Consider the following 27,496-nt stretch of genomic DNA (forward strand, 5'->3'; position numbering starts at 1 on the left):
GTGATGTACAGCAAAATAAATAAAATGAAAACTACACTAGAAGGAATCAATAGCAGAATAACTGAGACAGAAGAATGAATAAGTGAGCTGGAAGATAAAATGGTGGCAATAACTGCCGAGAGGCAGAATAAAGAACAAAGAATGAAAGGAATTGAGGATAGTCTCAGAGACCTCTGGGACAACACTAAACACAACATTCAAGTTATAGGGGTCCCAGAAGAGGAAGAGAAAGAGAAAGGGTCTGAGAAAATATTCAAAGAGAGTTGAAAACTTCCCTAACATGGGAAAGGAAATAGCCATCCAAGTCCAGGAGGAGCAGAGAGTTCCATACAGAATAAACCCAAGGAAAAACACAGCAAGACACATATTAATCAAAATAACAAAATTAAATTTAAAAAAAATATTAAAAGCAGCAAGGGAAAAGCAAAAAATAACATACAACAGAATCCCATAAGGTTATCAGCTGATATTTCAACAGAAACTCTGCAAGCCAGAAGGGAGTGGCAGGATATACTTGATGAAAGAGAAAAACCTACACCAAGATTACTCTACCCAGCAGGGATCTCATTCAGATTCCACGGAGAAATCAAAAGCTTTACAAACAAGCAAAAGTTAAGCGAATTCAGCACCACAAAAACAACCTTACAAAAAAGGCTAAAGGAACTTCTGCAGGTGGGAAACACAAGAAAAGAAAAAGACCAACAAGAACAAACTCAAAACAATTAAGAAAATGGTAATGGGAACATACATATTGATAATTACCTTAAATGTAAATAGATTAAATACTCTGACCAAAAGTATTAGACTAGCTGAATGGATACAAAAGCAAGACTCATATGTATGCTGTCTACAAGAGACCCACTTCAGACCTAGGGACACATACAGACTGAAAGTGAGGGGATAGAAAAAGATATTCCACGCAAATGGAAATTAAAAGAAAGCTGGAATGGCAATACTCATATCAGATAAAATATAAAGACTGTTACAAGAGATAAGGAAGGACACTACATAATGGTCATGGGATCAATCCAAGAAGAAGATATAACAATTATATGCACCCAACATAGGAGCACTCCAACACGTAAGGCAAATGCTAACAGCCAGAAATTGATGTAACACAATACTAGTGGGGGACTTTTAACACCCCACTTACACCAATGGACACATCATCCAGACAGAAAATTAATATAGAAACAAAAGCTTTAAGTGACACTATAGACCAGATAGATTTAATGGATATTTATAGGACATTCCACCCAAAAGTGGAAGAATACACTTTCTCCTCAAGTGCACACAAAACATTCTCCAGGACAGATAATATCTTGGGTCACGAATCAAGCCTTGGAAAATTTAAGGAAACTGAAATCATATCAAGCATCTTTTCCAACCACAATGTTATGAGATCATAAATGAATTACAGGGAAAAAAATGGAAAAAACACAAACACATGGAGGCTAAACAGTGCATTGCTAAATAACCAAGAGATCACTGAAGAAATCAAAAGAAAACAAAAAAAATACATAGAAAAAAATGACAACGAAAACACAATGATCCAAAACCTATGGGATGCAGCAAAAGCAGTACTAAAAGGGGAATTTATAGTGATACAATCTCACCTCAAGGAACAAGAAAGATATCAAAAAACAATGTAACCTTACACCTAAAGCAACTAGAGAAAGAAGAACAAAGAAGACCCAAAGTCAGTAGAAGGAAAGAAATCATAAAGATCAGAGCAGAAATAAATGAAATAGAAATGAAGAAAACAATACCAAAGATCACTAAAACTAAAAGTTGATTCTTGGAGAAGATAAACAAAATTGATAAACCTTTAGCCAGACTCATGAAGAAGAAAAGGGAGAGGACTCAAATCAATAAAATAGAAATAAAAAAGGAGAAATTACAATTGAAACTGCAGAAATACAAAGGATCATAAGAAACTACTACAAGCAACTATATACCAATAAATGGACAACCTGGAAGGAATGGTCAAGTTTGTGGAAAGGTACAATTTTCCAAGATTGAACCAGGAAGAATTAGAAAATATAAAAGGAATAATCACAAGTAATGAAATTGAAACTGTAATTTAAAATCTTCCAACAAACAAAAGGCCAGGACCAGATGGCTTTACAGGCGAATTCCATCAAACAATTAGAGAAAGGATAACACCCATCCTTCTCAAACTCTTCCAAAAAATTGCAGAGCGAGGAACACTCCCAAGTTCGTTCTACCAGGCAACCATCACCCTGATATTAAAACCAGACAAAGATATCACAAAAAAAGAAAATTATAGACCAATATCACTGATGAACATAGATACAAAAATCCTCAACGAAATACTTGCAAACAGAATCCAACAACACATTAAAAAGATCATATACCATGATCAAGTGGTATTTATCCCAGGAATGCAAAGATTCTTCAATATATGCAAATCAATCAATGTGATACACCATATTAACAAACTACAGAATAAAAGCCATATGATCATCTCAATAGATGCAGAAAAAGCTTTTGACAAAATTCAACACACATTTATGATAAAAAACTCTTCAGAAAGAGGGCAGAGAGGGAACCTACCTCTACATAATAAAGGCCATATATGACAAACCCACAGCAAACATCATTCTCAATGGTGAAAATCTAAAAGCATTTCCTCTAAGATCAGGAACAGGACAAGGATGTAAACTCTCACTACTCTTATTCAACACAGTTTTGGAAGTCGTAGCCATGGCAATCAGAGAAGAAAAAGAAATAAAAGGACTCCAAATTGGAAAAGAAGAAGTAAAACTGTCACTGTTTGCAGATGACATGATACTACACATAGAAAATCCTGCAGAAGCCACCAGAAAACTACTAGAGCTAATCAATGAATTTGGTAAAGTTGCAGGATACAAAATTAATTCACAGAAATCCCTTGGCATTCCTATACACTAACAGTGAAAGATCAGAAAGAGAAATTAAGGAAACAATCCCATTTATCATCACAACAAAACTAATACAATACCTAGGAATAAACCTAAGGAGGCAAAAGACCTGTATGCAGAAAACTATAAAACACTGATGAAAGAAATCAAAGATGACACATACAGATGGAGAGATAGAACATGTTCTTGGATTGGAAGACCAATACTGTGAAAATGACTATACTACCCAAAGCAATCTACAGATTCAGTGCAATCCTTATCAAATTACCAATGGCATTCCTCACAGAATTAGAACAAAAAATTTTACAATTTATATGGAAACACAAAAGACCCCAAATAACCAAAGCAATCTTGAGAAAGAAAAACGGAGCTGGAGGAATCAGGCTCCCTGACTTCAAACTCTACTACAAAGCTATAGTAATCAAGACAGAGTAGTACTGGCACAAAAACAGAAATATAGATCAATGGAACAGGATAAGAAGCCCAGAGATAAACCCACTCACCTATGGTCACCTAACCTATGACAAAGGAGGCAAGAATATACAATGGAGAAAAGACAGCCTCTTCAATAAGTGGTGCTGGGAAAACTGCACAGGTACATGTAAAAGAATGAAATTTGAACACTCCCTAACACCATACACAAAAATAAACTCAAAATGGATTAAAGACCTAAATGTAAGACTGGACACTATAAAACTCTGAGAGAAAAACATAGGAAAAACACTCTTTGACATAAACCACAGCAAGATCTTTTATGACCCACCTCCTACAGTAATGAATGAATATAAAAACAAAAATAAACAAAGGGGACCTAATTAAACTTAAAAGCTTTTGCACAGCAAAGGAAAGCATAAACAAGACAAAAAGACAACTCTCAAAATGGGAGAAAATATTTGCAAACGAAGCAATGGACAAAGGATTAATCTCCAAAATATACAAACAGCTCATGGAGCTCAATATAAAAAAACAAACAACCCAACCAAAAAAATGGGTAGAAGACCTAAATTTCATCTCTCCAAAGAAGACATACAAATGGCCAAGGGGCACATGAAAGGATGGTCGACATCACTGATTATTAGAGAAATGCAAATCAAAACTACAGTGAGAGGGCTTCCCTGGTGGCACGGTGGTTGAGAGTCTGCCTGCCAATGTAGGGGACACGGGTTCGTGCCCCGGTCCAGGAAGATCCCACATGCCGTGGAGCGGCTAGGCCCGTGAGCCATGGCCGCTGAGCCTGTGCGTCCGGAGCTTGTGCTCCGTAACGGGAGAGGCTACAACAGTGAGAGGCCCGCATACCGAAAAAAAAAAAAAAAACTACAGTGAGGGGGCTTCCCTGGTGGTGCAGTGGTTGGGAGTCCACCTGCCAATGCAGGGGACGCAGGTTCATGCCCTGGTCCGGGAAGATCGCACATGCCGCGGAGCGGCTGGGCCCGTGAACCATGGCCGCTGAGCCTGCGCGTCCAGAGCCTGTGCTCTGCAATGGGAGAGGCCACAGCAGTGAGAGGCCTGCGTACCGCAAAGAAAAACTACAGTGAGGTATCACCTCACACCAGTCAGAATGGCCACCATAAAAAAATCTACAAACAATAAATGCTGGAGAGGGTGTGGAGAAAAGGGAACCCTCTTGCACTCAGAATGTAAACTGATACAGCCACTGTGGAGAACAGTACGGAGGTTTCTTAAAAAACTAAAAGTAGAACCACCATATGATCCAGCAATCCCACTACTGGGCATATACTCTGAGAAAACCATAATTCAAAAGGACAGATGTACCCCATGTTCGTTGCAGCACTATTTACAATAGCCAGGACATGAAAACAACCTAAATCTCCAACAACAGACGAATGGATAAAGAAGATGTGGTACATATGTATGATGGAGTATTACTCAGCCATAAAAAGGAATGAAATTGGGTCATTTGTAGAGATGTGGATGGATGTAGAGTTTGTCATACAGAGTGAAGTCAGTCAAAAAAAGAAAAGAAAATATTGTATATTAACACATATTGTGGAATCCTGAAAAATGTTACAGATGAACCTACGTCCAGGGCAGGAATAGAGACAGAGATGTAGATAACAGACATGTGGACACAGTGGGGGGAAGGGGAGGGTGGGATGAATTGGGAGATTAGGATTCACATATATACACTACCACGTGTAAAATAGATAACTAGTGGGAACCTGCTATAAAGCACAGGGAACTCAGCTCAGGGCTCTGTGATGACCTAGATGGGTGGGATGGGGGGTGGGAGGGAGGTCCAAGAGAGAGGGGATATAGGTATACATGTAGCTGATTCACTTCATTGTACAGCAGAAACACAAATTGTAAAGCAATTATACTCCAATAAAAAAAAAGATGTTTTATATATATATGTAAAATATATATGGAACATATATATATATATATATGTGTGTGTGTGTATATATGGAACACTATTCAGCCATAAAAAAAAGAATGAAATTTGCCATTTGTAACAAGATGGATGGACTCGGAGGGTATTATGCTGAGTGAAATTAGTCAGAGAAAGACAAATACTGTATGTTATCACTTACATGTGAAATCTAAAAAATACAACAAACTAGTGAATATAACAAGAAAGAAACAGACTCACAGATATAGAGAACAAACTAGTGGTTACCAGTGGGGAGAGGGGGGCGCGGATGGGCAATTTAGGGGAGACAATTAAGAGGTCCAAACTATTATGTATAAAATAAGCTATAAGGATATACTGTACAACACAGGAAATATAGACAATATTTTATAATAACTATAATGGAATATAACTTTTAAAACTTGTAAATATATTGCACACCTGTAAAATATAATATTATATATCAACTATACTTCAATTAAAAAAAGATATTTTGTGGAGACATTTGGTGAAATTTGAATATAAACTGGATAATAAAACATTGTGGAATTATTAGTTTTCTTAGGTAAAATAATGGTATGGTGTTACACAGAAGAATAAAATTTTTGTTCTTTTTTCAAGGATGCATAAGGAATCAGGTAACAAAAGCCAAAATAGACAAGTGGGACTATATCAAACTAAAAAGCTTCTGCACAGCAACAGAAACAATCAACAGAATAAAAAGGCAACCTATAGCATGGGAGAAAATATTTGCAAATTACATATCTGGTAAGAGGTTAATATCCAAATTCTATAAGGAACTCCAACACCTCAGTAGCAAAAAACAAATAGTCAGATTAAAAAATAGGCAAAATACCTGAATAGACATCTCTCTAAAGAAGATATACAGATGGCCAGCAGGTACATGAAAAGGTGCTCTACTTCACTAATCATCAGGGAAATGCAAATCAAAACCACAATGAGATATCACCTCACACCTGCCAGGACAGATATTATTTGAAAAAAAAAAAAAAAGATACATGTTGGCAAGGATATGGAGAAAATGGAAACCTTGTACACTGTTACTGGTGAATGTGCAACCATTGTGTAAATGTGAAATGATGCAACCACTGTGGAAAACAGTATGGAGGCTCCTCAAAAAATTAAAAATAAAACTACCTTTATGATCCAGCAATCTCACTTCTGGGTATATATCCAAAACAACTGATATCAAGACCTGGAAATGGTATCTGCACATGCATGTTCATTGCAGCATTATTCGCAATAGCAAATATATGGAAACAACCCAAAGGCCCATCGACAGATAAAGAAAAAAAGAAAATTTGGTATACATATACAATGGAATATTATTAAGCCTTAATAGAAATTGTCATGTGCAAAAACATGGAAGAACCTGAAGGACATTATGCTAAGTGAAATAAGCCCATCACAGAAGGACAAATATTTCATGATTACACTTATATAAGGTATCTACAGAGGTAAAACTCATAGAAGAAGAAAGTAGAATGGTGGCTGCCAGGGCCTGGGGAGAAGGGGAAATGGGGGTTGTTCAATGACTATAAAGTTTCAGTTATGCAAGGTGAGTAAGTTCTAGAGATCTGCAAAATCTCTTTAGGTACAAAATCGGGCCTAAATTTAGCAATACTGTATTGTGCACTTAAAATTTTTTATTAAGATAGTAGTTCTCACATAAGTGCTCTTAACACACACACACACACACACAGAAGAAGGACATGAGAAACCTCATGGAGGTGATGGATATGTTTTATTACCTTGATTGAATGGTGGTTTCATGGGTATACACAAATGTATACATTAAATATGTACGGTTTTTTATACATCAATTATACCTCAATAAAGTTAATTTTAAAACACCATATGATCATCTCAAGAGAAGAAGAAAAAGCATTTGAGAAGATTAAACACCCATTTATGATAAAACTCTCAATAAAGTTGGTATAGAAGGAACATACTGCAGCATAATAAAGGCCATACATGACAAGCCCATATCTAACATCCTACTCAATGGGGAAAAACTGAAAACTATCCCTCTAAAATCAGGAACAAGGAAAGAATATCCACTCTTGTCAGTCTTATTCAACATAGTATTGGAAGCCCCAGCCAGAGCAATTAGGCAAGAAAAAGAAATCAAAGGCATTTAAATTGGAAAGGAAGAAGAAAAATTGTCACTATTTGTGAATGATAAGATTTAATATATAGAAAACCCTAAAGACTCCCCCAAATAGTATTAGAAATAGTAAAGAAATACAGTAAAGTTGAAAGGTACAAAATCAACATACAAAAAATCAGCTGTGTTTCTATACACCAACACTGAGCTAGCAGAAAGACAAATTTAAAAAACAACCCCATTTACAATCACAAAAAAAAGAATAAAATACCTAGGAATAAATTTAACCAAGGAGGTAAAAGACTCATACACTGAAAACTATAAGACATTGTTGAAAGAAATTGAAGAAGACACAAATAAGTGAAAAGATATTCTGGGCTCGTGGGTTGGAAGAATTAAATTTGTTAAAATGTCCTTATTACCTAAAGCAATCTATAGATTCAATTGCAATCCTTATCAAATTCCCAGGGACTTTTTTCATGAAAATAGAACAAAAGAATTCTAAAATTTATATTGAACCACAAAATACAGCAAATAGCCAACACACTCCTGAGAAAAGAGAACAAAGCTAGAGGTATCACACTCCCTGATTTCAAAGTAAATTACAAAGCTATAGTAAACAAAACAGCATGGTAATGAAAGAAAAAGAGATACACAGATCAAAGGAAAAGAAAGTAGAGCCCAGAAATAATATCATGTATATACAGACAATTAATATATGACAAAGAAGCAAAGAACATACAATGGAGAGAGGATAATCTCTCCGGTACTTGGTGTTGGGAAAACTGGACAGTCACTGACAGAAAATGAAACTAGACCACTATCTCACACCGTACATAAAAATCAACTCAAAATAGATTAAAGATTGAATCTAAGACCTGAAACCACAAAATTCCTAGAAGAAAATAAGCTCTTTAACATCAGTCTTAGCAATCTTTCTAGATATGTCTCCTCAGGCAAGAGAAACTAAAGCAAAAATAAACAAATGGGACTACATCAAACTAAAACGCTTCTGCATAGCAAAGGAAACCATCAACAAAATGAAAATACAAACTACTGAATGGAAGAAGATACATGCAAATGATATATCCGATAAGAGGTTAACATCCAAAATATGTAAAGAGCTCATACAACTCAACAACAACAAAAAAAATTTTTTTAAATGGGCAGAGGAGCTGAATAAACATTTTTCCAAAGCAGACTTATAGATGGTCAACAGGCACGTGAAAAGATGCTCAACATTGCTAATCATCAGGGAAATGTAAATCAAAACCACAATGAGATAGCACCTCACACCTGTCAGAATGGCTATCATCAAAAAGACCATAAATAACAGATGTTGGTGAGGATACAGAATAAAGGGAACTCTAGTAAACTGTTAGTGGGAACATACACTGGTGTAGCCACTATGGAAAACAGTATAGAGGGTCCTGAAAAAATTAAGAATAGAACTACCATATTTTCCCACTATCCCACTTCTGGGTATTTATCCAAAGAATACAGAAACACTAATTTGAAAAGATATATGAACCCCTGTGTTCATCATGGCATTATTTACAATAGCCAAGATATTAAAATAGCTAAGTGCCCATCAACAGTTGAATGGATAAAGATGTGATACACACACACACACACACACACACACACACACAGAAATACTACTCAGCCATAAAAAGATAAAATTTTCCCATTTGTGACAACACAGATGGACCTTGAGGGTATCATGCTAAGTGAAATAAGTCAGATGGAAAAAGACAAATACATATGATATCACTCATATGTGGACTATAAAAAACAAACACATGCACACACACACAAACAAAATAAATGAAAAAACCAAACAAAAACAAACACATAAATACAGAGAACAGAGCAGTGGTTACCAGGGGAAGGGGCAGGGAGGAATGGGTAAAGGGGATCAACTGTATGGTGATAGATGGAAACTAAATTTTTAGTGGTAAACACACTGTAGTGTAAGTAGAAGTAGAAATACTGCACACTTGAAACATTTATATATGTTATAAACCAATGTTACTTCAATAAAAAATAAATCTAGAATTTTTAAAATAATAAAGAGAAATAACTCAATAAAAAATGGATTAAAAACATAGATAGTGAGGATTAAGTAGAAATCGGCAAGAGGGAACATTTGGAGGCAACAGAAATGTTCTATGTCTTGGTTTGGTAATGGTTACCTAAGTGTATAAATTTACAAAACAATCAAAATTCTGTATCAATTTATATATAGAAAATCTGTGGATTTTACTATATATAAGTGTTTCCTCCCATTTAGCAAACTAAAAATAATACATACATTAGAGCTACATTATGCATTGATTTACTCTTTCTTTAATCTATCTGTATTTCAGCATACAATAATCCTGCATTTCATACTGATTCTATACTGATATATGAAAATACTTTGTAAATTACAAAGCACTATTGTGGTATAAAGTATTATTAATGCTACTTAAGTAATAATGCTACTTTAAGCGGTTAAAATAACCTCTTAAGAGTTTCAATAGGTATCTCTTGCTTCTAGTGATCTCTAGGGTTTGATGGAAAAATTCAATATTTATCCTATCCATGTCCTTCATGACTAGTCTCTTAAATAAAACTCTGTATTATTCTTTTAGTCTTTCCTCATTTCAAGTTCTCTCAATTCTTTAATAAAATTAGGTACTCTTTTCCACACTATTTACTAAAAATTTTAAATTTATACATGACATCTTAGTGATGAATGAACCTCAGCATGATAATTTCAAATCCTCCCCAGAAAGGATCAGCCATGTATTTACTGACCTTTGTGGCTATAAGAGCACATTGGGCTAAGGTCTTTAGGAGTTTCCTAAATCTTTTATTTGTTCAATATTGTTAGTTTTGCATCAGTGCTGCCTAGAAACATACTTTAACAGTGTCCCTCTAATTTTAGCTTCTCTGCCCCTGCTAAGGCCACAGTTCTCCTGATCTTCAGTCATCTGCTAGCCCCTCTCTGAGTGCACCTCATCACCAATTCCTGTCCCCAGCAAGTGAGCATCTGGCTTCTAGTTGCTGGTGCCCTTATATTTTCTAGTCTGACTTCCCGGATACCTTACCTTGACCACCTTCCTAGATACCAGACCACCTAACATACTTCTGATCACAGATTATTACAGATTGCCTGCTCCCTGAACTGACTTCCGTATTTACCACTTTGACACACCTCAGAGGTCATTAGCACCTGAGTTCCTTGACTATCGCTCCAAAACCAGAAAAGACCCTGTGCATTGTACTCTCCACAGCTCACTAATACAAGTCCTTAAAACCCTGTCAGGTTACAGCATCTATAACCGACAGGAATTTTGGAAGAATGAAAACTGGCTCCATCTTTTAAGAAGCCTTAGCTAATGTATTTTTAATGAAGCCCATAGAATTTTAACCAATGTGATGAATAAAAATAGATCAAAGTCTACGTTAAAATGAATGACAATAATGAGAAAAGAAGGGAGAGTCAGACAGAAATCAAGAGTAACACAGATGGGCAGGGGATGAAATAAAAGAGACAAGGCAGAGAAACACCAAGTGATGAGAGAGACCGAAGAAAGAAACAGAAGCAAAAGTGAAGAGTTGACAGAGAGAGAGAAAGAGAGAGACAGACAGACATACAGAGAGAAACAAATAGAGAAATGAGTAAGAGGTATGGAGAGAGAAAATCAGACAGAGGCAGAGTGAGAAGAGACAGAAGGATCCTAGAACAGAGAAGAGAGAGAAGTCAGCCCACACTTCTCTGTCTCCCTTCCCAATCATCCACCCCTTTAAAAAAATCAAAAAAATATGTAAATTCCAAATTTCAATCATATCCACTTTGTTGTAATGGGAATGAGTGACCTGGGGTTTCAATTTCAATGAGTGCATGGAGAAAAGATGGAAGTTATTAGCACATGTGTAGAAAAAAAGCTAGTGCCTCTCTAGCATCCCTCTGTCTGTTCCTACATCCTTTCTCAAGCTGATTTGAGAATTATCCACGCTGTAAAGAAGAAGAAACTGAACCTAATGAGGCAAAGGCTTTGAGCCAACAGAAGGAAACTGGTCAGCTCATGCCATTCCCCTCAAGCCCCAGAGGACATCCTTCAAGGAACACAAGGATTCTTCCTCCTTGTCCTGGTTCAGAATACTCTCCAACCTCTCTGAGAAGATGCCCCCATCCTTCAAGTCCCAACCACAACCTGCTCAGGGACAGTGTCTTAGTCACCTGTCATGTGGGCATGCAGCACAGGGCCTGGTACACAAAAGTCATCAGTAAGTTTCTGTTAAATGAATAAATGTACACTGGTTCTAGACATATATGTATATACCCACATAAATACATTACAAATATATTCACTATTTATATTGTATGAACTTTTCTAAAGAAGTCTGTTCCTATAGTACTAAACAAAAATGTTCTAGTACATTCTAAATCTACTCTCCTTCCAGTTTTCTCATTGATGTCATCATCATCTAAACTATCCACTCCAGCTAAAAACTCTGTCACCTAATCAGTAAGGCCTATTGATCTTATCTTCTAAATATCTCCTAATTTATCCTCCATGCCATCTATCCTAACACAAGGAAAACAAGACCCTCCTAAATGATCTCTCTAATCTTTTCTAGCCCCTACATTGTTCCCAGTAACCTTTCTAATCAAGTCACATTCTTTATGAGACACCTTCAAGGAAAAGCCATAAGGAAATAATTCCCCATTTCCTCAAAATTAACATCAAATTCCCCATTTTGGTATTGGGAACTTTCCCAATTACATCCAACCCACCTCCCATAATCATCTCCCACTGATCTCCCTCCCCATCTGTAACCAGTCCCTAAACCCTTCTGCTTTTCCCACACCAAGCTTCTTCCCATGGACATTTACATTTCCTTTCCTTCCCCCTTCTCCATGTCTAGATCTTTGAAAATTCAGCTAAAATTGCATTCTGTTCCTCAACATGATAATCATCCCTAGGGAGAGTTCTTTCTTTCTTTCTCTGGATTTCCAATGTACTTGAAACACAACATTTAATATAGCTTAGATCACAGCATATGGTAAATATTTAAGTGCATATGGTAACTATTTAAGTATATTTCTTCCCCACTAGCTTATGAGTTGTACAAGAATAGACACTGTCATTGACGTTTTTACGTATCCCAGGGCTTAGCACAGAACCTGCACAAGTAGGAATCCAATAAACATGTAAAGAATAAATATACATACCTTTCTGTGCTTTGATTAGTTGCTTTCCAATTTCTAGTGTCACAAAGGCTGTGCCATTTAGAACTATGTCAGTTATGGTCTTCCAAGCATTAGGAGACAGTCTTTCAGTGGGAGAAATAAAATTCCCTGCTGCATTGTTTATCACAATCTAATAAATGATTAAGGCAAGTTACAGAAACTTAGATGAGGAAGAATATTTTCCCTAAAGGGCTTTTACTTTTGAAACTTATAAATCCAAATAATATAATAAAGCTAAAGTTCACAGTCTGCTATGAAAAAATACCATGAGATTTGGTTCAGTTTTACCTTTTTCGAGCCTGTGAAAATTTCCTATTATTATTTACCAAATTTTAGAGTTCTAATCCCCATCTCAAAATTAGGGTACAGTCTATTATTAAAAATATAAATATAGATTAAGCATATCTACCATGTGACTATACTTTATTTCAAGAAATCTTAATTAAAATGCCTTTAATTTCTGGTATCATTTTGGCTTAATTTAGCTAATGAAATTCTTGGTTGATGACCTGCTTCTTCAATATCAATTAAGATTCCAATATTATTATTCTACCAATAAAATAATACATTATCGGTTTGTCTGAAAATATCTTTAACATAGAAAAGTGCTCTCTTTGAGGCTACTGGAAGAAATGGTTTCTTTCCAATATGTGAACCAAACAAAAGCAAAATACCCATGCATATCTCAGGTCTTACAAGAAGAAATCTGGAGGGTTTTTTGTAGGTTTCCTTGTTTGTACTATTCTCCTCCACTGACAGAGATAATCAAGTTATTTTAAAAAAGCAAAGAGCATGAATCATTTAAACTAGATATTGTGCTCTTGGATAACAACTCTTATTTCATAATCTTATTAAATAAAGTAAAATCATTTGTTCTATATGATTGTAAATGTATTTTTTAAGTACTCCTGAAAGGAAATGGTGTAGCGGTCCACCTAATCTATTCCCTGGTTTAAACAGAGCTAGCTTTCTGCTAGCAATGGAAAATAGATGCTTCTTAACACAGCATTTGCTCACATCAATATTTTATTTCCTTAATACATCTTGGTAGGTGATATCAACATCAAAGGCCTCATACTTTCGCCTCATCACCATTACACTTACATCAGGATGTCCTACGACTTTGATCAGCTCTGACACAGTGCTTTGCACCATACCAGGATCCCTCACATCACACTGAATTGCATGAACCTGCAAAATAACAAAGAGAAAAAAAGAACCCTACATTTTTTCAGACTTCCTAATCCATGAGTATGAGTAAATTACTTAAGCATGCTATAATTCCTAAATCTGATTTAAGTAACTGTTTTTAATGTACCTTATTTCCAGTTTGAGAAGAAATTTGTTCTGCAGTTGCTTTCAGAACATCAATTTTTCTAGAAAAAAACACATGGTACTTTGCATGAGTTCTGAAATAACTTCATGTTACATTTTTCTTTTTAAGTTCATAAATTAAAAAAGAGAATCTACAGCTTAATGACATGAATTTTTGAGACAATAGAAAAGCTATATCTACAAACAAGGTAGTTTGAATGCATTTATTTTCTAGAAGTTAAATTTAAGCAATTTTCATATATGTGACACTAATTTATTAAATTACTTCTAAGCCAGTTATTTTATATCTACTCATAGATTTTAAATTATTTCCTTAATTATATTCATTTCTATGTATTTCCTTGCCCAAGCCTGCTTGAGAAGGAAAATACATTCCTGGAATGATGTAAGCTTATGTTAAACTATAAAAAAATCTATGTTATGTATAAAATCGACATTAGTAGATTTTAGATCAAATTGATGGGTCTGGACAACTATATATAGTCAAAATATTATGCTCTTGAGAGAAACACAAAAAAATAAACAATGTAAATTATGTAGTGTTATAAAAAAATAATATTTTAACACTCTTAAACACATTACAACATGAAAAAAAATGTTCTGGCCAATTTGCATTAAAAACAACATCTGAAAGAAATTCCTTTTGCCCCCTGTAAATTACATAGTGACTTGTCATTCAGGTTACTACTTAGCCTACCTAAGAATTGTACACTGTTCAAAATTGGAAGAAGGGGTAGATTTTTTTGACCAGTCTCTAAACCTCTATACTTACATCGTTATAAGGTACTGGGACATGCCTAAATAAGAAATTCTTTCCACATGGTCTCACCCTCCCTACATTCATCACAACAGCTGTTTTGAAATACCTGCCCATCTTATAGAAAATGGAAGCATTATATCCATTATCCTGGTACAAGGTTAACTATCCACTGAATCAGTAATTATAATCAATCTCACTGAAAACAAAGCAGCCTCAATATAGTACTTTTTAACTTCATATACAGAAAAAATTCTATCACTGAATTTGTGAAATATATATATCATCAGTTCCATAATCAATCATTATTTCTATCACAAATTATTTTTTTAATTAATCTATTTATTTTTGGCTGCATTAGGTCTTCATTTCTGTGTGCGGACTTTCTCTAGTTGCAGCGAGCCGGGGCTACTTTTCGTTGCGGTGCACGGGCTTCTCATTGCTGTGGCTTCTCTTGTTGCAGAGCATGGGCTCTAGGTGCACGGGCTTCAGTAGTTGTGACACGCAGGCTTCAGTAGCTGTGGCTCGTGGGCTCTAGCGCACAGGCTCAGTAGTGTGGCGCTCGGGCTTAGTTGCTCTGCAGCATGTGGGATCTTCCCAGACCAGGGCTCGAACCCGTGTCCCCTGCATTGGCAGGCGGATTTTTAACTACTGTGCCACAAGGGAAGCCCTATCATCACAAATTATAACTGACTTTTTCCAAGGAGATTTAGTTAAATAATCTAAAGGATATTTCATAGACGATTACGACGCAAATCAAACAACTCTGGCAAATAGTGTTTTCAATATTGTGGCACAGAATTATTCATCAATAGACTCTTGCCAGGCAACTTGCTGAGACTGACTTACCGGCTGGCTATCACACACTGTGCACCTAGGCTGGACAGATGAGTTGTCATTCCTTTACCAAGGCCAGTACCTCCCCCGGTAATGAATGCTACTTTTCCTTGAAAACTATTTGGTGGTAGCATCACTTTTTGAAAGGGTGGAAAGAATTTAGACTGAAAACCTTCATTGTTTTGATATAATATTTTTGTTCCATACCTAAAAAACTAAAAGAAAAAAAATGAATTGAAATTTGCATACTTATATTCCCACAAAAGATATGAATTTTTTTAAACATACTCTTTAATATTAATCAAATTCTTGGATTAACACAAACTCACTGTAAACATATTGGTACTGTATTTAATCAATTTTTATTCTTTTTCTGTTGGAATGTTAAGTAACATAGAGTGGTTAAAAGCATGGGCTTTGGAGCTAGACTACAGAGGGCAGAATTTTCTCCCTAGTCATGTAAACTTCAGCAAGTTATCTAACCTCTTTTTGCCTCAGTTTCTTCTATAATTGGAGATAATAACAGAACCTTCCTCATAGGACATTATAAGGATTTCATGAGTTAATATGAATAATAAACCTAGAAAATTATGTAGCACACAGAAAGCACTCTATAAATGCTAGCATTATTAGTTTATGTGTTTAGCTTAAATTTAACTTCAAAAAAACTTACATAAAGCATTTTTGTCTTTTAACAAGAATAATTTGGATAAAAATTACATTCCATCTTTGAATCACTGAAGAAAATTATAAAAAGTCCTTTATAAGGTTTATTAAACCAAATGCCTCTTCCCATGTTGTCTTCTGGATAATAAATTTAGAACAGATAAAAATATTTGTTATATTTAAAATGGGGGGATAAAATCAAACCATTTTCAACTGAAAACTATTTATACTGCCCTATCTTATATTTTACAGCTTACTCTCATATTACTTGTCAAAATCACTGCATTCTCTCACTCTTAATTATGAAAACAAACTTTTAAGTGTTAACCATAATAACAAACAATAAAGAGCTAATATTCATTAAGTGTTTACCATTTATCAGGATTAGAAACTAATCTTCATCACTCCATGAGATAGGTATTATTTTTACCCCATTGTTCAGGAGGGGCCCAGAAAAGTTAAGTATGTTGCCCAACTTGCAAAACCAAGATTATAATGACCTTGTATACTGCCTCCCTCTACTCACTGAGCTCCTACTGAGTTTAATGATCACACCAGTCGGGTATCTGATATTCCCCATCAGGTTATGTTATAAGATTAAAACTCCAGAATCGATAATTTCCTGCTAGAGCATTCTTATAAGTTAAATGGGCTGCCATTAGTTGTTCTGAGATATCTAAAATTTACCCTAAGGAAATAGAAATGTTGTCACTGATTTAGGATAAGGCTATTCATCAACTAGAAATTGAACAAGAAAATGCTTATAATATGATGTTAAGTAAAAAAAGAAATATACAGGATGCTCTTAACTATAAATAAAAATATATACTTAGAAAAAAGACTAGAAGAAAATAACAACAGTTAGTAGTAGATTCAATATTTACCATGTGCCAGGTCTATGAAGGACTTTCAACAACCTATAAGGTAAATTCTATTGTTACTCCCATTTTATAGATGAGAAAACTGAAGCACAGAAAGGTCAAGTAACTAACTTTTAAAGACAAATAATAATAAGTAGTAAAGACTCAAATCGAAGATGTGTCTGACTTCAGAGTCCATTCATTACCTTTCACAGTTACTATGTATGTCTAGGTGATGGGATAATGGAAGATTTGTTCTTTTTGTTAGTTTGATTGGTTCTTAGTAATTTCAAAATCTATTCAATAAATATGATTTGATTTTTTAACCAGGGAAAAAAGTTAGTGAAAGATAAAATTTGAAAACATGTATAAAATAATTGTGAAAGATAAATTTGCAAATCTGGTAATCCTCCATGCCAGTCATTATATTTCATTTACCTTCATGTTGACAAAGCATTTTTTGGTACCCTTTTGCCAAAGCATGATAATCCAAGCAACTTACAATAATCTTTCTCTGCATAAATGGCAGTTTTACTTAAGGCTGCCACCAACTCCAGAACTATTACATTAAGATGATGAATCAGGAAATTTGCACAAGTAGGCTGGTGAGTTTATCATTACCTAGTAATAATGAAAAAATGTGTTCTAATTTCCCAAAAGCACTAAGATGAATTTTTATTTATTTAGTATTGATTTGTATAGGGAATTTTATCTGGTACTTTATGAAAGATAAATTAAGCAAGATATTTGCATATAAACTTTCTTTTCTTATTATTTTAAAACATTTTCTCAACCTCATAGAGGAAAGGTTATAAAGGTAAAAATAATCACATTTGAAATAAAAATTCCTAATAAATGTCTACAATGTAACAGGTTACAACATAGCATAACAAACCCTTGTAAAGGGTTTGTTCTGATTTGGGAATTTGCTTGTATGAAAAAGTATTAGAGATAAACATGATATTATGATTATTGTGTTAACTCATTTTATTTATCTTTAGCATGTTTTTACTGAGCATTTGCTATGCTCCAGACACTGTTCTAGGCAATGGCAATAAAGCAGTGAGCAAAACAGATACAATATTCTACCCTAAAAGAGATTATCTTTGGGGGGAGGGAAGATAAATTAAGTGAAATATAGAGTATATTAAAAGCTAATATGTTGCTGTGGGGAAAGATAAGGCATAGAATATGGGTAGAGTGTTGCTATTTTAAATAGAGTGGTCAGCAAAGGTCTCACCGAGGTGACATCTGAGCAAAGACCTAAAGGGAGTGAGGGGATGAGTTGCACGGTCCTTTCAGGCAGAGGGAAAACTAAAAGCAAAGGCCCTGAGAAGGAAGCATGCCTAGCACATTAGAAAGAATCAGAGGGCGAGTGTGGCTGAAGTAGAAGGAGGGAAGAGAAAGAGGGACAGGAGGTGAAGTCAATGAGGTAAAGGGGACTGGGTCACACAGGCTGAGTCAACCACTTACAATTATACTCAAGTCAAGTGGGAAACTCTCCAAAGTTTTGAGCAGTGGATTGACATGAGCTGCCTTAAGTTTTTAGAGAATTGTTCTGGCTACTAAGTTGAGAATGGAATGTAGGAGGCAAGACTGGAAGCAGGGAGAGTAAGTATAATGTTTTTATGCCAGGCCAGGCAAGAGATGATGATTTAGACTGGATGCCATCATAGAAGGGGTAAGAAGTTAGCAAATAAAATTACTTGCAGATGCGCAGGTCCCAGAAAATGAGGATATAGTGAATTACTATTGTACCTAATATTGCCTGATCCAATTATTTCTTCTTGCCTCAAAGTCCAACCTCAGCAACACATTGACCTATTTCACTAAAAGCGGACAAAGAGGTCTCTCCCTTTGATCAAGGCCATTTGGCAGATAGAGCCTTTTCCACTTCTCTCACCTTCACCTCAATACCTCTGCTACTTTTTGCATTGCCTTTGTGTTTTGGAAAGAGTAAGATTTAACTGTGAGCTAGAAGGAAATAGATATGAGTCAGACAAAAGGCATTAGTCTAAGTGAGAAGTAATGAGGACAGCAGAAATCAAGACAACATTTACCACACATATTTAACATGTTGATTAGCCTGAACTCAGAAGCCAACCAACTGGAAATGGTGAGCAAGAAGGGAAGAGCTGAAGATGACAGAGTTTTCTAGTTTAAACAGCTGCATGTGCAGTGATGCTGTTACTGAAATGACTGGGCTGACACGAAAAGATTCAAGGTGGAGAACTGAAGATAACCAGTTCTGTATTAGAAATGCTCCACCTGGGATGCCTGTGGACAATTCCGGCGGAGATATCTAATCTGCAGTTGGAAATACAATTTTGAAGCACAGAGAATAAAATAAATCAGGGCTAAAGCTAAACGGCAACATCATTTCACAAACTGTGAAAGCCTACAGTTCTATCACTGTTTTAGATGCAATGCAATATGGGAGTTTCCCCATGCTGGAAGGGATCAAAGTATAGCTGTCCCCTTACTCTTAACTTACTTATACTTATGCAGGCATTTCTAATCTTAAAGTAAGTTATCATCTTAGGAAGAGAATATAGGACAGCTAAGACTGATTATTTTCTACCTGGAATTTTCTTTAAAAAGTAAGGGTTGCCAAACACCAATGAAATGCCTTCTAATATGAGCTCTAGGAAACCCTGGCTAACTTTAGAATTCCCCTCCTTTTTTTGATGTGCCTTATAATGACCTGTGGGGAATAATCTGAGATCTAGATTTTTTTTAACATTACGAAGTTAGCTTTATAGTTTTGGAAGGGAGTTTGTTTTGAAATTTCTTCACATTAATATTTGAGCTCTGAGGCTACCATTCATCCATGTGATTCCCTCTAGTGACTCCTTCACATCCTCTTTCTCTTCACCTAATATATTCCATCCCTCTCCAAGTCCCATGTATTTTACCTCCCCAGTCAGTATCTTTACTCTCCGTCCACTGCCTGAGTTCAAAGGTCCCTATCTTCCATCATTCACAAATACTAAGGGCCTATGCTACATCATCCATTATGTGGTCTCTGTCCTCCAGTCTCCCTTTACTCCAACATATCTGCAATGCTGCGCTCCAGAGTACTGCAAACCTGCTCATGGTACTTCTACCCTTAAGATCCTTCCGTGACTCCCTGTATAAAGTCCAGATTCCTTAGCTTCACCCAGCACAGCAAGTCATTACGACCTGGCTCTTGTCCATCTCTCCAGCCTCATCTCCCTCTGCTTTTCCACCCTGAAATTTATACTCAAAAAAACAAAATATGCAGGGTTCCCCAAACACAAATTGTTTCCACCTCTCTACCTTTATACAAATTGATCCCCACCATCACTCAACATTCATCATTCAAGGCTGAGGCTTCCCTAACACTCCCAACAGAATTATCATTCTCACCGCCATCTCTATAACTTAATCAAATTATCTGTATACCAGCTTGGAAGTCCTAGAGGCCCTTTAACATGTTCAAGATATATCACTTACCCCTCTCTTCCCTCTGGCTCCTTCTCATAAATGCTCTCTCTCAGAGAGTAACATTTCCCTTAGCTCAGGGGTCAAAAATAGAAATCTGCGCTTCATCTCACACCACATACCCAAACCTCTAAGTTCGGTTCATTTTAGTCCTAAATAGCTCCAACAACCGCCCTTAGTTCTGACCCTTACCACTTATACTTACACTCTAGTATCCCCATCTCAAGTCTCACCTGATGATAATACTTTCCTGCTCACAATTCTGATGGTGCCATTCACTTCCTCAGCATGGCCCAATCTTCCTTCCTCACCCCCTACCACCAATCACCAAGACCTCTCAATATATCTCTTAAATATCACCAGACTTCAAGTCTCTCATGTACTGCCATTCCTTAGCTGAAGCCACCATGGCCTCTCATCTGGAGAGAAGATTACCCAGGTTGCCTCCATTCTCACCCCTATTCCCAGGCCTTCAGGACAAAGCTCTCACTCCTTAATGTGGCTCACAGGCTGCTCCCTAGCCTGTCTCTCACCACCTGCCTCCTTACTTGCTACCTATAATCTAGTCTGGGCCTTCACATAGGCCACTCTCCTGCCTAGAACTTTCTTACTCTTAGTCCTCTCCCTGACTAACTTCTACTAATCCTTCAGGTCCCAGCTTATATGTAAAACCCAAAAATTATACTCCTTAAAGTGATTTTTAAAATTTATTTATTTTATTTTTGGCTGCATTGGGTCTTCATTGCTGCACACGGGCTTTCTCTAGTTGCGGCAAGCGGGGTCTACTCTTTGGTGCAGTGCATGGGCTTCTCGTTGCGGTGGCTTCTCTTGATGCAGAGCACGGGCTCTAGGTGCGTGGGCTTCAGTAGTTGTGGCTCACGGGCTCTAGAGCACAGGCTCAGTAGTTGTGGCGCACGGGCTTAGCTGCTGGGCTTAGTTGCTCCGTGGCATGCGCAATTTTCCCAGACCAGGGCTCGAACATGTGTTCCCTGCATTGGCAGGTGGATTCTTAACCACTGCGCCACCAGAGAAGCCCCTATACTCCTTAAAACTGTACACTTCTCCCACTGTGGATGGGAAATGTTTCTTCCCTAATCCTGATGTTTCATTTCCCTCCAGGAGGGGAGCTGAGTTAAACTCCAGGCTTCTTTTTGCCCCCTTAGTCACCCTGTCCCCCTGGAAATGGTTTATCTGACCAGCAAATTTAAGAAGGAGTAGTCCTTCTTAAACCTTCTCCCTCTTGGGAGCTAGCTGCCCTCAGAAAGCAAATGTTCCTCCTCAGATGATAAGTCTGCCTAATTCAGGAAATCCAGTTAGCACTGGCTCTAATATCAAACTGTAACAAGTGGTACTTTGGCCTCCATCTTTACTCTGGTTTTTCAGATGGGAGAAGAGGGATGCTATTTATTTGTACCCCCTCTAAGATCAAGAACACTCATCATGGGCTTCCCTGGTGGTGCAGTGGTTGAGAATCCGCCTGCCAATGCGGGGGACACGGGTTCGTGCCCCGGTCCGGGAAGATCCCACATGCCGCGGAGCGGCTGGGCCCGTGAGCCATGGCCGCTGAGCCTGCGTGTCCGGAGCCTGTGCTCCACAACGGGAGAGGCCACAACAGTGAGAGGCCCGCATACCGCAAAAAAATAACACATACCATAATAAACTATAATGTTACTAGATTCTTAAGCTTCCTGAGAGCAGGAATCAGCTCTTTTTCTCATGCTCATATCCCTAGTACAGTGCCTAACATATAATAAATGCTCAATTTGCCACATAAATAAGTGAAGCCCACCATGCCCTGGTCCCCCAGCAACCTGTCCCGTCTCATCTCCATGAACTTCTCTCTGACTCCAATACTTTGCAAAGTCCACAATGCCAAAACACTTGAATTTTTAAAACTAGGTCATGCTCCTTCACTTCTTGATACATGCTATTCCTTACATCTAGATTACCTTTGGGATCCTGTACACTGCAACTCCTTCAAAAGTGAGCTCTAGGAGCCCACCTCCTCCATGAAGCCTTCCCTGCCTCCTCTAGGCACACACTGCTTTGTTCATATATGCATTCTAATAAACATCTGCCTTTTCACAGTCTGTTGATGTCTGGTGATGACCCACTAGAATATCATTTTTCAGACATATTCTGAATGAGGATCTAGTAAGAAATATGCCTTATACACAACACAGTACATGCATTCAGTCGTGTGACAGATATTCCATATTTACTCTGTGCTATGAACTACTCTAGACCTGGGCATACAGCCCAGGTGAACAAATCACATGAAAACCCTTGCCTCCAGGAAGCTTATATTCTGAAATTCTGAGATGGGTAAAGAAAGATTTCTTAGGCTTTCTGGATAGAAAAATGAAAGAAAAAAAAGAAATAAAAGGAAAGGAAAGGAAAGAAAGGGGGAGAGAGGGAGGGAGGGAGGAAAGAAAGAAAACTCAAAACACAAACAAGAGGGAAAAAAAAAAACAGCTGGCCTTACACTTCTTCTTGACAATAATCAGCATCAGAAAACAATGAAACAATGTTGATGAAGTTCAATGGGAAAAATAAATGTGATACATCCAAGCAAAATTACGCCTGTCTACCCATCCTTTTACCAGTACAAACAAGATGCCTGGAATGATGTTAGCCAAATGTTAACCCCAGTTATTTCTGGGTGGCCAGTTTGGGAACATGTGTTACTTTGCTTGTTTTAATTTAACTATATTACTTGAATTCATATTGGCCACGTATCATTTTTATAAAAATAGTAGTTATTACTCTTGATTAAAAAAAGGAAAAAGAAAAAGAAAAAGCAATGTGCACCACAGATACAAAGAATGAATTTATGAAAGGAAGAACAGTAAATTTAAAAAACAAAGTTTCACAAAGTAAACTTAACCTTACTACATTAGGTTTTCTACCACTTTATTTTCTACTCCATTCCACTTTATTTTTCTTAAACTCATTTTGTTCCACTAAATTATTTCAAGGTCCATTCATGAGTTATTATCCATAACTTGAAAAATACACGAGGCTATTAGCTCAAGGACAGTAGAGATACTTTTCAAGTAAGGATCGCCAAAGAACGCCCAACACTTTGTAGGCACTTAATTAGCATTTCTTGATAAACTACTGAATGAGTGAATGTTTTCCTCATTAAAACTGAAAGCGGGACTTCCCTGGTGGCGCAGTGGTTAAGAATCGCCTGCCAAGGCAGGGAACACGGGTTTGAGCCCTGATCCGGGAAGATCCCACGTGCCATGGAGCAACTAAGCCCGTGTGCCACAACTACTGAGCCTGCACTCCAGAGCCCACGAGCCACAACTACTGAGCCCATGTGCCACAATTACCGAAGCCCGTGTGCCTAGAGCCTGTGCTCCGTAAAAAGAGAAGCCAGGGCAATGAGAAGCCCTCGCACCGCAACAAAGACCCAACGCAGTCATAAATAAATAAATAAATAAATAAATAAATAAATTTATTTATTTAAAAAAACTGAGAGCAAGTTTCATACTTTTTTTTTAACCTTTGCATCCCCAGGGCAGGCACAGAGCCAGTTCTCATTAAACGCTGCACTGAACGGAACCCTACTAGCTAACGGCACAATACAGCACTTCATAAATAGGATGTATGACAAATGAAACATTTCTCAGTTTCTTGGTAACTAAAATATTCAAATCAGGGGCTTTAACTGAAAAAACTTGTATTTGCTCACAGAAACATTATGCTGCCTGGAACAATCTCCCGCTTAACAGATGTGAAGACTTTTCCTTTCCCAGTAATTCACACCCAAGCCTGCATGTGCCAGGAAGGAGAGAAACACCACATAAGGGCCTCTCTTGCCTTCAAACTCCCATCCTCAAAACTTCCATTTTTCTTAAGCAAAGGAATTTCACAACTGTCAGATTACAGTTAATTTTTAAATGAGTTTATTTTCTCCCTCTCATGCTATATTGTCTAATGGTGTCAGAAGAGCTGGGATACAGTCTGTGTGACCTTATTACTACAAGCCTAATGATTTGTGTTTTTAAAAAAAACTTCTCTGAAGAATTTTCTTCTTCACAGAGCCTTTGTAGGATTCAAATGAGAGAGTTCTTTAAGAAGGGATCTGAAAATGTAGCTTTCTTTTACAATAACCTATAACCTAAATCTTTATAAGAGAAAACAGTATCAACAAAACCCTAGCCTTGAACAAATTTCACTTTTTAAAAGGTAGTTCTTTCTTACTTCAGAGACTCATTATACCATTTCCTTGTGTTCACATTTGGAATTTGTCCATGTTTTTCAAAAAAGAAAACCATGGCTGCCCATTCTAACTGAAAAAAAAGTTTTTTCACAGTTGGCAGATTAATTTTTCTACCTGGCTAAGGAAATTGTGAACTCTGGTTTCGTTTAGTTTAGCTAAGGTTTTTTTTTTTTTAATTTAGTTGGGGGAAGGGGCTGTCTTGGATATGACTTTTTTATTTTCCTTTCTCTTTCTTCCCCCCTCCAGCTGTCTTCTCTTGCACACTTTATTTTGATTATTGGTCTAGTGGAGAGATGTTGACAAAACAAAACAAAATTATGAGGGTGAAAGTGGTGGAAGCCAGCCTGAGATGCAGCTCGCCCAGCATTATCTCTAGAAAGGGAAGTTTTTTATGTGAATATGTTTGTATTAATGTTTAACTGGACTAACAATTGAAAGACTTCCTTCATTAAAAAATTAAAAACTACAGATAACGCCAATGCTCCTGCTGGGCCCCACTCCCCACCCCGTCCCTCTCCCACTCCTCTAAAGGCCGGTGTGTACAGTGTCCTCTCTTTCTACTTACACACAACTTTGAAACTACTAGGAATGGGAACCAGTGAGAACCACGGCGTGCCCTCCCCACCCCCATCCCCACCCCAAACACAAACATACACCAGGACTTCCTCCGACAGCAACCCAAGGCGACCTTCCCACTTCATCCCAGTCCCCGGGTTCCCGCTCCTCGCGAGACTCCCCAGAAACCCCAGTCCTCTGTCCTCTCTCCGCGAGACACCCTGTCCTCGCTCCTAGCGCCCCGGTAACGCGAGTCCACGCTCTGCGCTTCGCTCCGCTAGTCCCCCGGACAGGGTGTTTGCGGGGAGAGCGCAGGGCCCTCGGCCCTTCCAGCACCGCCTTACCCGCCGAGGACCGCGGCCCCAAGCAAAGAGGACACGGCTTAGCAACGCCATGTAGAGGCTCCCAACATCTGGCCGGAAATGCGGGCGGCGCGGGGGGCGGGCCAGAAATCCTAGAGCTATGGGGGCTGGGCTGGGAGCGGGCGGGCCCTGGAGGCCGAGGCGCCTTGCGCCTTTCCACCCGGGTCTGAACCCCAGGGCGCTGCCTCACTTGGCCTCTCTCACGCTTTTTCTTGCTGTCTTTCCCTGTGTTGTCCCGATTGTTTTTTATAGGGCTGGTAATGGCGGTTTATATGTCCTTGTGTTGGTGGACGAATTACTGTGCCAGAAAAGTTTGAAGACTGCAGAAACAAAAGGCATGTATACACTGCCGGAGTGCTAATGCCTTTTCAGTAATTTAGTCTATTCCTGAAGTGCATGTTTAAGTCCAAGCTGAACCACACATCATCAGAATAATAATATATTTAAGACAGCCTCCATATTCCTAAGGGGAAGTGGCTGAAATCTAATAAAAGTTGCAGATTCCGGGCAGCTTTGATGTTTCCAAGGACACATCGACTTTTATCTTATCGCCGAGAGACAGCGGGTCTCTGACCCTCCAGCTTTTGCTTTTTCTCTCTAAGGGATTAATAATATTCACTTCAGAATTAAGGGCAGATCTCTGGTTTATCATTCTTCATCTTAATGTAATGTACCTGTTGACATCCTGCATAAGCACAGATCACATTTCTTCCTCACTTCTAAAATGTGAATATAATTCATACCTAACTCAAGATTATTGTTAAGATTAAAAGAGGATGCTTGTGAAGCCCTAACTTCAGACTGGTGACTGGTATGTGACATTGAGAGTTTACTAAGTGCCTTGCATTTTCTAAGTGCTGAGAAATTTAAAAGCAGACCAGGACTGGACTTTCGGAACCTGGCCTGGCATTCACAGGTAGACCATGCTAATCTGTTAGACATAAACCATCTCACAGAATACCAACCTCAGACAAGTTTACTCTGAGATCAGAAGGTGAGACAAAGAAAGTCCACTTCACAATTTTGTCTAAGCACAGACAAAAACAAGTTTCCGGTTGTCACCCACAAGTACCTGACAACCCAGCTCTTGGCCCAGATGAGTGGCTATTTCTTTACCAGTTGCAACTTTAACTTCATTTTAGTCTCCCCTCACTATAGGTAAGATTTATTGAGATCCTCCTTCATAGAATGGCCTGTGTTTTCTGACAGTATCCAATCCCACTTCCTTAGACCATCTCCCAAACCATCCAAGTCCAAATACTATAATAGGTCCGTTCTGACACACTTTTTCAGAGACACCCCATGATATCCCATGGTGTGTGTCCTACCTTGATGCAAAAAAATAAATAAACCCAACTGGTTCAACTGTAGATGTGTCCCTGGTGGTCTTTGGCTGGAGGGCATTGACAGTGCCCTTACAGTATTAACTCATTGTCTCAGTTTGGGTTCCTCCAAAGCAGATCCTGAGAAGAGGATCCACTACAAGTGACTCACTGGGGAACTTTGGAATACCAGTAAGAAAGGGAGGCAGACAATACAGGGTGAGTTACCCAGTTAACTAACAATGTGGGCAGTTAGACCAATGCCACAGGGAAACTCTGGGAGAAGATGGAGAGCACATGCTGCTATGAAGTGAATATCTGTGTTCCCCCAAAATTCATATGTTGAAATCATGACCCCCAAAGCGATGGTATTACAATGAGAAGTCAGCAGTTGCAAACCAGAAGGGGACTCTCTGTTGGCACACTCATCTTGGACTT

At 37.8% G+C, this 27,496-nt stretch overlaps 1 protein-coding gene across 2 annotated transcripts in view; it reads right to left on the minus strand.

Annotated features, from left to right (window-relative positions):
* DECR1 (2,4-dienoyl-CoA reductase 1) overlaps positions 1 to 25,788 on the minus strand; it is a 57,852-nt gene extending 32,064 nt beyond the window's left edge. The window contains exons 1-5 of one of the 2 annotated variants that reach the window (XM_029222708.1): positions 25,719 to 25,788; positions 15,610 to 15,812; positions 13,987 to 14,044; positions 13,773 to 13,859; positions 12,651 to 12,798 (exon numbers count right to left, since the gene is read on the minus strand). In XM_029222708.1, the coding sequence (XP_029078541.1) occupies positions 12,651 to 12,798; positions 13,773 to 13,859; positions 13,987 to 14,044; positions 15,610 to 15,812; positions 25,719 to 25,769 (547 nt within the window). In that variant the 5' untranslated portion in view covers positions 25,770 to 25,788. Of the gene's footprint in view, positions 1 to 12,650; positions 12,799 to 13,772; positions 13,860 to 13,986; positions 14,045 to 15,609; positions 15,813 to 17,147; positions 17,166 to 25,718 lie in introns of those variants that run through there. The other variant, XM_029222709.1, reaches the window with a different exon arrangement.
* Between the last annotated feature and the right edge of the window lie 1,708 nt (positions 25,789 to 27,496).

This window comes from Monodon monoceros, unplaced genomic scaffold (genome assembly GCF_005190385.1).
Source record: "Monodon monoceros isolate NGI ecotype Baffin Bay Population unplaced genomic scaffold, NGI_Narwhal_1 Super_Scaffold_14, whole genome shotgun sequence".
Lineage (NCBI taxonomy): Eukaryota > Metazoa > Chordata > Mammalia > Artiodactyla > Monodontidae > Monodon > Monodon monoceros.